This window comes from Rhizophagus irregularis, chromosome 18, assembly GCF_026210795.1.
Source record: "Rhizophagus irregularis chromosome 18, complete sequence".
NCBI lineage: Eukaryota > Fungi > Glomeromycota > Glomeromycetes > Glomerales > Glomeraceae > Rhizophagus > Rhizophagus irregularis.
In genome coordinates, this window is record NC_089446.1 from 1,927,165 (window position 1) to 1,940,473 (window position 13,309).

Consider the following 13,309-nt stretch of genomic DNA (forward strand, 5'->3'; position numbering starts at 1 on the left):
AAAATTCAATAAAGAAAGGCATAATAAACATGTTAAACTTAAAATTTTATTTTTATTATATTTAACATATATAAGTTTTTTAATTTTGAAAAGTGTCTATATAATTTTGGTCACCATCTGTATTTTTATTTTTTTTTTGTTTTTAATTTCTTTATTATTTTCTTTTAGATTTTTAGAATTTTCCAATTTTACAGTTAAAAGTTTATATTAAAAATATGCAGATATTATTACATTTTTTTGTTTTTTTTCTTTGAGTAAATTTATTCATCGCACGTGCGATGCATCGCCACTTTCCTTTTTTGTAAATTATTTATGTTGATCAACCTGCTTATACATCGCCATCCCCCTTAAAATGGCAATGATAAACATAAAAATTTGCATCGCACGTGCGATAAATAAATTATTTCTTTTTCTTTTATATTTATATTTTTTTTTTGCTTCTAATTTTTTTATTATTTTTTTTAGGTTTTTTTCCTTTATTTCATTTTTTTTTATTATTTTTTTTATTTTTGTTTTTATTGATAAACCTATCAAATACTTTAAATATTCAAAAAAAATTTATATTATTAGACATTTAAGATTATTATATCTGATTTTTATTTTTTTTTTTAATATAAAAGACATATAAATATATAGTACATTCAATGCATTCTATTACAGTTAATATATCTAATATAGAATTCTCTTTTACTTTTATCCTTTTTAAGCTTTTAGATTTTTTTATTTATTTTACTTCTTTTTATTTTTAGAATTTGTTTTAACTCTATTTTATTGTTTATTTTTATTTTTATTTTATTTTTTATAGGTATTAGATTTTTCAGTTTTTTTAAGTTTCAGTATTTCCTATTTTTTTTTAGATTACTGATTTTCTTTGAAATAGGAAGTATAGCAGACATCCCTATTTTATTACAATTTTGTTGATCATTTGTCAATCATTTGTATGATTTTATCACATAATACAAGTGCTGTTTGTTATTTATTAATAGATAATAGGGAAAATTTTTACTTAATATATGGTAAAATAGAATAAAATAAATAATTTACCCTTATATTTTCAAGATCTAAACAAAAAGATTTTGTTCTTTTATTAAAAGTCCATTAATAACAAATAATTAGCTAAATTCTCTATAAGCAAAAAATCTGTATTATAGGCCAAAACTCTGTATTATTTTTTTTGTAAATTATATATGATAAAAGGAATGTTTATGCAAAGTTTTAAGTTTCGGCCTTGCATATTCAGCTTTGGCCATCAATTTTTGTTCAGTGATCAGCCAAAATTTCAAATTATCACATATTAATAATATAGTATATAAAATTAAAGAATTATATTATAATTATGTAATTAAGTTATTATGTAATAATTAAGATGCCATACTTTTGATTTATTTTGTTAGAAATTTACTTTACTAGATACTTTTTTAAAATTTTTAATTGTTTTTAATAATAAGAAAAATATGATTGGCAAATGATGGGCAAAGTGATATAAAGCATGTCCGCTATGCTGAAATAAAATAAATGAATATATTATTTTTGTTAATTTTTATTTTTTATTTATTATTTTTTTTGTTTTAATTACTAATAATCTTTTATTTTTTTTATTTTTTTTATATTCCTTTTGTTTTATATTCTTTTTTTTATTATTTTCTTTTATTTTCATTTTCTTTAATCATTTTCTTTTTTATTTTTTATTTTATTTTTACTTTCGATCCTTTTTCCTTTCGTCTTTATTTTTTTTCTTTTTTATTTTTATTACTTTTTTTTATCTTTTTATTTCCTGATTTTTTTTATCATTATTATTAAAATTTCTAAATAAAATAAATTTGCTATTTATTACCAGTAGTGATTTTTACCAGTATATGGTGGTGTGGCTGTATTATATAATATACTAAACTGACACATCCTATTGATGTTCATTATGTTTTTTACACTGATGGCTCCCTTATACGCTTAGGTACTCCTGAGGTTTCTGTGGGAAGGTTTCAATATATATGGATTTTTAAGCCATTATTTTTAGCTTAGATTTGTGCCATTCACGCAGAACCCCGAATAATACTAATATAACTCACAAGTAAATTTTAAGTACTGAAGTAAAAATACATTTTATGACATAACTCTGTCAATATTAAAGCTAAGAATTCGATTTTACTATCATTAGAATCCTCTTATCGAGACGAATCTAATGATATAAAATTTATTAAAATCGAATCACTGGTTGTGTTAAAAACAGGGGTGGGTATGTAGGATAATGAAATTTTGAAAATACCCCTGTAATATGAAACTTTTGAAAAATTTTAATATGTATAAACTCTACGCAAACTCAAATATGAGTTGTAAGGGTTGATCACCCTATCTCAGTGGTATGTGACTGAGACCCTCATTAAGCCTGAATATGGTGAGGTTGCAGGTTCAATTCTGCCGATCACGATAACGACCACATATTTCAACAAAGAGTCTTGATGTCCTTTCCACATTCCTTAAGAGGTCATTGGTAGGTTCAGGTGGTGACTTGTCTTAGTGGTCACTGGTAAGAACTATACCACTAAGGGTATGGCAAGCTTTACTGCATGGGGTTTGTCATGCTAGATGGGTACCATAGATGGTAAAGTCAGGTTGCAATATCTTTATGGTAGTTTACCTTCTAATAGGTTTAGACTACCTGTACATTTCTGAATCAATGGTATCGGTCCTAAAGTTGCTTGCTGAAAATGAAAAGGCCATTGTCAAAATGGTAAAAATAATTTCAACATTTTGACATGACAAAATGACAAAATTATTTTATTATTAAAATTAACCAAAATGCAAATGATGAAATGAAAAAATAATTTCGACAATTTCGACATGACGAAATTCACTAATTTTGACAAGCAACTTTAATCGGGACATAGGTATGGGTTTGATTCCCCACTGTACTCAGCTCCTGGTTGGCGATCCTTGCAGGCGATGTAGCTACTATAAAAGGTGCGTTTATCTTGGCATTCCTTCAAGCTTTCCTATCCCTACACTTAAGGCCTACGTTGGGTTTGAACCTTCACAACTACCACTAGGGGTTCACAACTATACTATTGGTAGTAGGTAATCGCGGGCTGTAGTGGCCTTTAAGTGAGACCTAGTACCTAAGATGGTGGTATGGAAGGGTTAGATGGTTACTTGACGTCGTGAAAGCCATCGCTTTGTACTATTGCTTAGGGAAGCTTGGGAATAAATATACTGGTAGAGCTACTTTACAGTGGGTGAATGGTTAGTAGAAAAGGTCACATGAGGTTGGGTCTTGGCCCAAGATGGTTTCAAAACGTGCTATACGACCCCACTTAATGTTAGTATCCTATATGGTGCTGATAAGCATAGCGAATATGCTTTTATCACTTTGCCGATCATTTATTGATATCATGTCACATTAATTTTGAAGCTATGGTTAAAGCCATAAAATTCTTAGCCAAACTATACTAATGTCTTTTTAGTAGTATAATTTATGAAAAATAAAAAAAATTATATTGTTAAAGTTAACCTTAAACTGAAATTTTCAATAATTTGATATTTGCCTATATTTGCCGATCATCTGTTAATTTGACTTTGGAGCTTCGGGCGAAGCCACAGATTTATGGGCGAAACTTGAAATTTTCAAAATATATTATTTAGGTATTCAAGAATCAATAGCCAAAATAATTATGTAGAATTTTAGGTAATCAAAATGTTATCATTGAGCAAATGTTTATGAATATTATTAAAATATACATAAACAAAATTTGTAAAACTTTATTAACTGTTTAAAGAATTTTTTTTGATAAATTTAATATGCAGTAAATTTAAATGAATGTTAAATTGTCTGTAAAATTATTATTATGTAGGATTTTCAACCAAAGTAATTATAACGAAGTGATAAAATTGAATAAATGATCAACAAATGATCGACAAAATTGTGATAAAGTAAAGATATCCGCTATGCTGTACTGACCACTTTAGGGGTTGTGACATGTGCGATGGGGTCCTTCTTAGGATGACCATTCCTTCCAGAGTATAATAATATATCCTCAAATGTAAGTTGTATCAGTATTGTTCAGGGTCCTATTCACGCTCTTATATGAATCCTCACCTTTATTACAAAACTAAGAACTTTGAGCTTTGGTCTTCAATTGAACAGCTCATTTTCTCAAAACATCTTATGATCATAGCAAAGCTTATGCTGTCAACTATTGGAATGATTTAGCTGATTCGCTTGCCAATTCTGCATATATTGCTGATTCAGCAATTCATATTTCACAATTTGAATGTACCTATAGCCATGATTATGTTCTTCTTTATAATAATCTGCTAATAGAAGTTAATTCATAACATTTACTTAAACAAATCAATCATTTAAGGTTCATGTCTCAACTTGCAGAATTATCTGATCTTACTTGAAGAACTTTAAATTATGATCTGATTTATGATGCGTCTTAGTTTAGCTCATCACACTGCTTTCAAGTACCAATTGTTTTTGGATGACTTGCCAACTATAGAAAAACTTAAATGTTTACGGCCAAATTTATACATTAATAATCTGTTATGCCATTCTTGTCTTCATCATTACGAAGATTTAATACATATTTATATGTGCAAATGTTGTCGTAACGCCAATCACAGATGCAGCTTATGATGTCAATATGTTTGTTCATAGTCTTGTGTGAGATTATATCCCCACGCACTTTTCCAAAATTTTTGCTGATCTGGCAGTGCCGCACTCTTAGAACCCTGAACAATATTGATATAGGTAAGCACTGGTAAAAAAATGATTTATCCTACACATATCTTACACATATTGGGTACTCAAAATGTAGAAAATCATACACAAATAATACACATATCATACACATATCGGGTACTAATATATATATCATACATATATCAGGTCACTGATATGGTATACTATATATATAAGTTATTCGATATGTATATTTATACGTGTATTATTTCATGATGATTTTCTACATTTTGAGCATTCGATATATGTAAGATATGTAGTGATATGAGTAGATGTAACCATTTTTTTACCTTGTTAAGGCATTGATTTGAATCATGTAACAGTTATTTGAATAACTCGAGTATATTTGAGTATTCGAATAAGCATAGTGGTTATTCGAGTATTCATTTAGCCAGATATAGTATAGTTAAAATTCTAATTGGGCATTAAATTCTTAAATTTAACTGAGTTAAAATCATAATTCAGGCTAAAAATTATGTAAATCATTACTATAAAAGGAAAATTTAACTTATTCGAATATTATTCGAATACACTTTATAAATTTAAATGAATACTCGAGTATATTCGAATATATTCGATTCTAAACACTAGGTAAGGTCCAGGAAAAAAATTTACTATTAGCTGTACACAGCACTTTTGACTATGATCAGTGTGCATTTATAATTCCTAATCCTGAAATTTTTGCAAAATACGCATTCTAATCCTCTAACTTCAAGTCAGTTTTTAAAATTTTAATTAGCTCTTTTATTAGTTTTATCAGTACATTTTATTAAGATTTTTCAATTATCTTTTCAATAATTTCTTCTCTTCCAAAATAATCAAAATAATATTCTTACTAATCTTAAAATATTACCCAATAGAAATTTCTAATGTCTCCAAACATGCTACATGTCTATTTAAATAATCTATCTACTTCATATCTGCGGTTTAATTTGATCTTTCCCACATATACATTCTACTTTTTTTGCATTAATAATATGAGCAACGTATTTATGTTTAGCCAATCGTTTTTTACCATATTTCTGATAAAACATTATGTATGAAGATTTTTTTTTCAAAAAAAAAAAAATCCAAAAATGTACTAATAATAAGCTAATCCAATATCTTACCATCCTAAAATCCAATTAAAATTACGCAAAATCAAATTCTAACCTTATCAAAATTTTTTGATAATTGTACGCATTCTCAAATTTTAACATATTAATAGCCACTAAGATGGTAACACATCTTCAGCTTCTACCTATATTAGTATTGTTTGGCTTTTTTTATTAGGCTGTGAGTTTTTACTTTTAGCTTTTCGTTTATTATCTCATAAAATGTTTTGTGAATTTTCAGTTTCTTCTTCTTAAATACCAGCTATCAAATATAATATCATTGAGGTTTTCATTATTGCCATTTTTGAATTAGTGTGATCGGCCATATTTTGCTATATAAATAAAAATATTGATTTTGGAATTACAAAAATAACTATCATATGCACATATAAAGTAGTAAATCTTATTTGATCTACGTAATGCTAAGCCACTGTTGCATCACCTTCAACATGATTTTTTATCATGATCACGTTCATTTTGATGATAGCATATAAACTGGCATGTACCGATTTCATAAATTACAAACAATTACAAACAATTACAAGTATAACTTACAACAAATGCCTCAAGAATTTAGTGAAGATTTATACTGGTGTATAATTTACCTTCATGCAGGTGTTGTAAATAAAATAAAAAAGATATATATCTGTTGGGCATGTGTTATAAATCCTTTCAAAGGTGTACCTGGTTGAAGAAAACTATTTAGTAGAAGGGACATGACTATACTTAAAAGTCTTGTCAGAGAAAAAGTAGACTGGTACTTAGACGAATTGATATATGAAATGGAATGTCTAAAGCTCTTTGGAGATCGCTTCAATATTTAGAAATTACTCAAAAAAAGGTAAAACATTATATTTTAAGCAATTGATGTAAATTATCTAAAAAAAATTTTTTATATATAGTTGCAAAAAGCAGCACTAGAAAGGAATGAAATTGTATGAGCACATTATTTAGCTACAATTGGTGAATATTATACCCAAAATCAGCTTATTTTTATTGATAAAAGTGCTAAAGATGAAAGAAGTTTGTCGAATATTCCCTCAGAAATACATCTGCTCAAAAAAAAGTAGTTTTCGTATGAGGAAAATGATATACCATTTTACCTGCACTTATAATGGAAGGATTTGTTGCTATTGATATATTTGAAGGATCTTGTGACAAAAAAAAATTTGTTGATTTTGTTTTTGATCAAGTTGTAAGTAATAATTATGCTAATTACAAGAATTTGAGTTATTTTTATAATGTGATTGATAAATTTGTTACTATTTTAGGTGCCAATAATGAATCTGTATCCAGGAGACAATAGTGTTATTGTAATGGATAATGCAAAAATCCATCATGATAATGAATTAGTAGCTTTGTTAGAGGGATTAGGATGTCAGGTTGTTTTTCTTTCACCTTATTCCCCTGACTTTAACCCATTGAAACTGCATTTTCAACCATAAAATCATGGATTAGATATAATTGTGATTTTATGAAAGCTTGTAATGATCCTGTATATGCATTATTAGTTGCATGTGGTCAAATTACACCCCAAATGGCAAAATCATATTTTGAAACATCAATTTATATTTAGAATAATTAGTTTTAGAAAATTTTATTTAGAAAATTGATTTATTAGAAAAAATAAAATGTACAGCTTCTGTTTATAGAAAAATATCAAATTTTATTATTATTTGTTATTATCAAACATTCAATACTTTTCTGCCACCCAATTTTTACTACTCCTAATTTTTGCAATTGATCATCTGATAAATCTTTTATTATATCTACAGTAATTTCTTCTTCAAGAAAAGCATTTTCAAAGTTAGAATATACATTACAGTTATATTTTTGATCTAAACTATGGAAAAATTAATTGGATTATAATGGGAGTAGAAGTAGTAGGTAATTTCTGACTTACTTGTGTTTGTGTTGTCAAATTATTTTTATTGCAATCTAGCAGGATTGAGTTGCAAATGCTGATTATCTTGAATAAAACATGGTGTTGTATAGCATAGCGAACATCCCGATTTTATCACAATTTTGCCGATCATCTGTAGATCATTTGTCGATCATTTAATCAATTTTATCACTTCGCAATAATTAAGTTAATTAACTTCGATTGAAAAATTCAACATAATAATATATACTCAAATTTTGCATACAGTTTAATATTAGTTTGAAATTACTGTATATGAAATTTTATTTGGATCGCATTACTATTGGATAACTTTTACTAGTAGAAACTTTTAAATTTTAAGCATTTTTATTAAAATTAAAAGTTTCTATTAGTAAAAATTATCCAATAGTAATGCGATCCAAATAAAATTTATATACAGTAATTTCAAACCAATATTAAACTGTATGCAAAATTTGAGTATATATTATTATGTTGAATTTTCCAATCGAAGTTAATTAACTTAATATAATAGCATATTTACTGTTATGTTAAGTTAATTAACTTAAATTGGAAAATTCTACATAATAATATATGCTCAAAATTTCCAAACAACTTATTATTGATTTGAATTTACTGTGTATCAAATTTTATTTGGATCACATTATTATTGGATAACTTTTATTAGTAGAAACTTTAACTTTTAATAAAATGCTGTCATATTAAGCTAATAAACTTTAATTAAACAATTCTGCATAATAATATGGCTCAAATTTCAGTTACAAAATACTTAATATTGATCTAACTTTACTGATTTATGAAACCTCATCATCATTGAATAAGATTTATTAGTAGCAACTTTTTAAATTTTAATAAAAATGTATTTTTATTATAAATTAAATAATATTACATATAAAAATCAAAATATATTCTAAGTTAAATAAATTATAAGCTATCATAATTTGACCATTCTTGATATAAAATTTCAAATTGATTATCTATATTTTGCTCTAATCTTTCTAAAATACTTTGTATATTTTCATCATTATTTTCATTTGAATTGTTATTTATTTCCTCTTCAACTAAAGGTATTTCATTATCTTTTAGTGGAGTAGTTAATCTTGCTGTTAAGGTATTAATATTTTTTTGAGCTTCAAATGATAAATAATTAAAACAATGATTACATTTATCATTATATAAAGTTAAACATTCTTTATGAAAACCATGCCCACAAATTAAAACAATACCATTAGATGAATCTATATTATTAGGTAATAAACATTTTTCTGCATCACAAAAATTATCATTAGCAGGTTTATATGCTGTATTCCATGCTAATGGAAGAACTTTTATATCTACATTAATTTCAAAGCTTGGAAGCATAAAACTTGGATATTTACTATTATTAATTTGGGTTGTATTTCCAATATTATGATAAATTTTATCAAAAAGAGAAAACAAAAATAAAGAAACTTTTCTTTCTAAATAATTTAATTTATCTTGAGAAATAGTTGGATTTCTTGAATTAATAAAAGATTCTTTAAATGAATTATTATTTCTTTCAGCATCAATAATTTTTGCTTTTTGAATAATTTGCAGTGCATTATTTGATTCAGCAGTTTGACTTCTAATAGAACTGTGGAAATTTTCAACAAAATAATCATTAAAAATAGGTAAATTTTTTTTCAAAACATTTGCCATTGGATGATTATTAAGCTCCCAATAAAACACATCACTTAAAAATACAAGTGGTGCTTTATTATAATTATGTCTCCTTAATCTTTGAAATAATACCCAAACTCTTACAACACTTTCTAAATATCCCTCAAAGTATCCACTTCTAAAAAGTACTGCATATATATCTAAAGTAAGTGGTATAGAATTATCTAACAAATCAATCATCATTCTATATTCTGCATCTTTAGAATTTTTAAAACGATTCATAATGACTTTTCTAATCTTTTTCCAACCATTAAATGTTAAATCTAAAATAAGATTAATTACAGTTTGTTTTGGCTTTTGAGACAATACTTTTTTATCTCCAAATAAATCATGATACAACATCTCAAAGAAAAAATGGTAAGTTTGAAACAAGGTTTCTCTACTATTTAAAGAAATATGAAGTGGTCCAATCATAGGAATTAAACTTAATATTTGTTTTGGAATTCCAGATGCAATTCCTCTATTAATTCTTAATGTTATAGCTCTTCTTATATTTACTTGTCCTGGCCAATCAGCAATTATAGGAATAATGTAATGATCTAAATAATCAGTATTTTCTAACCTTTCAAATACTTTAAATAAAAGATTTGAACATTCAATATAATCTTTAGTACTATGTAATGGGTGCAAAATAAAATCTACTAATTTGCTATTATTTAATGATCTTAATTCCTGATGTTTTTGAATGCGACCATCATAATTATGAACATTAAGATTTTCAATTCTATTTTCATAAGAATCTTCAATTAACAAATTTTTCCATAATTCATTTTGCTTTCATAATAACTTTTGCCTATTTGGTTCATAAAATAATTCTCAAACTTTTTAATAATTAATTTAGAGTCAATTCCTTTAGGATTATGTATTAAAATATTATTTGAAAAACATGGTATTCTTGGAATATTAGGATTAGAATTTAATAATATTGTAACAAAATGAAAGATATTATGTGTTTCCAATAATGATGGCATAGTACGTCGATGAATATTATGGTAATCATCAATATTCAAAACAAACATTTTTTCTATATTTTGTAAACAATAATTATCAACAGATTGTTCATGTTCATCTGAAACAATTTTTTTTTGTCGATTTACTGTCATTCTTGATACTGATAATCCAAGATTTGCAAGTGTATCAATAGAAGTAGCTGATGCTCCAGAAGTTTGTAAATATGATCCAATATCAGCCTTAATTCCATTAATGTATTTATTATTAATACTAGCTAAAAAATAGCATAAAGAAACTAATTTTTTCTTATTACTATTATTTGTTTTATCAGATTTAGTTTTAGGATTAGTTCCTTGATATAATTCATCAAAAAAACCAATTAAATCTGCATCTTCTGTTTCTAACATATTATTAAATTTATCAGGATCATAAATTGTTTTTTGTTCTAATATTCTTTGATTTTTATAAAGAATATTAGACATTTTTTTAATTTTGTTACTTAAACTAATTTCATCTGTAATTGTTAATTGTGATATAATTTCTTGATAATCTGATTCAAATTGTTTTAGTTCTTCACCATTATATAAAATATCTTTTCTAAATGAATAAGTATGATTTCCCATTGTTAAAATATTATCATCATCCTTTTTTTTGGAAATTGGTGCAGTATATTCTTCTAACATATTATAATCAGGATCATTATCTGTTTTTTTTCTGCACAAACTACAAATTTTAGCAGTCTCATCTAAATTTAAAATTGGTATTAATCTTTTTGGTATCTTTTCAAGATTAAGGTTTTTTGATCTCTTATTTGCATTTTTTGATTGGCTTTTATATTCATCATGCTTTGGATGAGAGCAAGTTTCATTATGTTTTAGGCTATAAGCCTCATTAATAATAAATTTATTATAGTGAGTTTGACATAATTTCATGCCAACTAAAATAGTTTCTTTTTGTGTTATTGGAATTTTTGTATTATTAGTCATTGTCCTAATTACTCCTTTGCAATCAGTTGAGTTAAAACTGCAGGACATTTTTTTTGAATAAAATTTCAGAAATTTAAAGTTAAAAAAGTATTATTTTGTATTAAGTTAAAAAAAATAATATTTTTTATATTAAATTGAATAATAATATTTTATATTGAAAATGATGTTAATTTTATAAATATTTCTTGTGAATTTTTTAAAGGACTATTTATAAAAAAGTGAACCATATAAATTTTAATCATTTTACTTTATTTATTTATTTTATATTGTTAATGAATTAATTCTTAAAATAGTTCATAAGATGTGCCAAAAATTAACCTTATTAACCTTATAACAATTGCAAGTCTTTATTTAATGATAACTTCTTGATTATTAAAAATTATTCTTGGTTATTTTAGCCATTAATTCTTGAATACCTAATTAATATATTGTAAAAGTTTCAAATTTCGCCCGAACATCTGTGGCTTCGCCCGAAGCTCCAAAGTCCGATTAGGAAATGATCAGCATATATATCAAATATTGAAAATTTCGGCCTAAAGCTAACTTTGGCGCCACATTTTATTTTGCTACAAAATTTTTATACTAAATTATTAATATATTATACTATTAAAAAAACAATTTAAAATAATTTTTTAGAATATTTATGGCCTGGAATAAAGTCTCAAAATTAGTGTGATATCACATATAATATGATCGGCAAATGATCGGCAAGGTGATATAAGCATGTTCGCTATGCTGTGTTGTATGTATATTACATTTATACATTTTACATAAAGTAGAAATTACTTTGGACCTTTCTCTCTCTTCCTTTGATAAATCTTCTTCACGAATGGCACATGATTTTTTCTTCTTTGTATATTGCAATTCTTCAGAAGAAACTTCACTTTCATCAGAACATTAAGAAATAATAAATGTTAAAAATTCATTTGTTATATACTATTACACTATAAGTTGTGTAAAAACTTTACCTTATTACGTGACTTTTTTTTCTTTGTCAAATTTTTGCCATCCTTTTATACTCACTAATAAATTCTTGAAAATCTGATTCATCTTCAAGTTCATTTGAAGGTCCATGTGCATTTACTGCCTTGTATGATATTGTATAATCTTTTGATTTGACTTTTTTTTTCAAAGTCTTTTGAACTATTGAACTTATTTTTTCCATAACTTTTTTATATCTAATAGGTTCAATATTCAAAGTTTTCGCCATAGGTACCTTTATATTGTTACTTTTAACAAGTATCTGCACTTTTATTTCTTCAAGATTACTATCTTCATAATCAATTTCTACATCATCAACATCCTCTCCCTTTTCAGAATCACTACTCACCAAAAAGAATATTCGATGATTCTCTTTTTTATCAACATTTTCAACTTCTTTTTCATTTGATAAATCACTTGGAGTGATGGTTTTTCTTGTCAATACTTCTGTACCATTGAGTTTTGCTATTACAAGTACTACAAAAGGTGTAGGAAAATGATTTTTCAAAGTTACTATTATAACCATACTTTTCATTAGCGTCAAACAAAAATTTATTTGCTTCTGGAAATAATGAATCTGGCTTGAAAATGCGCTGGTATATTTGTTGTGCACGTTTTGGATTTTTAGTTCTTGTAGATTTTTATTTTTATTACATTTACATGACTCTGGTTGTGGAAACTCAAAGTAGTATAAGCATTTTTGACAAGTATAACATGTACCTAAAAGGTATTTGCAATTGAGTTCTGTCATTTGAACTGGTAATTTTTAACTGACGCAAAACTTTTTTTTCGCGTAGCATTTTTTATTATATAGAACTAAATTAGGGAAATGATCAGGAACACAGATAATAATGAACCAATAATCACTCAAAAAATTGGTTTCGGTTGTTTTTGGTGTTTTATCAGAATAATTTTAATTGATGACAAATCACCTAATCACACTAATTTGAAAACGGTG

General features: G+C 25.7%; 3 protein-coding genes across 3 annotated transcripts; all 3 read right to left on the reverse strand.

Annotated features, from left to right (window-relative positions):
* Nucleotides 1-8,656: 8,656 nt before the first annotated feature.
* OCT59_010069 (uncharacterized protein) lies at nucleotides 8,657-9,775 on the reverse strand (the record flags this gene model as incomplete). Its single annotated transcript, XM_066132787.1, has 1 exon — nucleotides 8,657-9,775. The coding sequence occupies one exon, from the start codon at nucleotides 9,773-9,775 to the stop codon at nucleotides 8,657-8,659; it is 1,119 nt and encodes a 372-aa protein (XP_066000400.1).
* Nucleotides 9,776-10,179: 404 nt separating this feature from the next.
* OCT59_010070 (uncharacterized protein) lies at nucleotides 10,180-11,418 on the reverse strand (the record flags this gene model as incomplete). The annotated part of the gene is made up of 1 exon (XM_066132788.1): nucleotides 10,180-11,418. One exon carries the CDS (start codon nucleotides 11,416-11,418, stop codon nucleotides 10,180-10,182), a length of 1,239 nt encoding a protein of 412 aa, XP_066000401.1.
* A 946-nt stretch (nucleotides 11,419-12,364) lies between these two features.
* On the reverse strand, nucleotides 12,365-12,886 carry OCT59_010071 (uncharacterized protein; the record flags this gene model as incomplete). Its single annotated transcript, XM_025329545.2, has 1 exon — nucleotides 12,365-12,886. One exon carries the CDS (start codon nucleotides 12,884-12,886, stop codon nucleotides 12,365-12,367), a length of 522 nt encoding a protein of 173 aa, XP_025184494.2.
* Nucleotides 12,887-13,309: the final 423 nt, after the last annotated feature.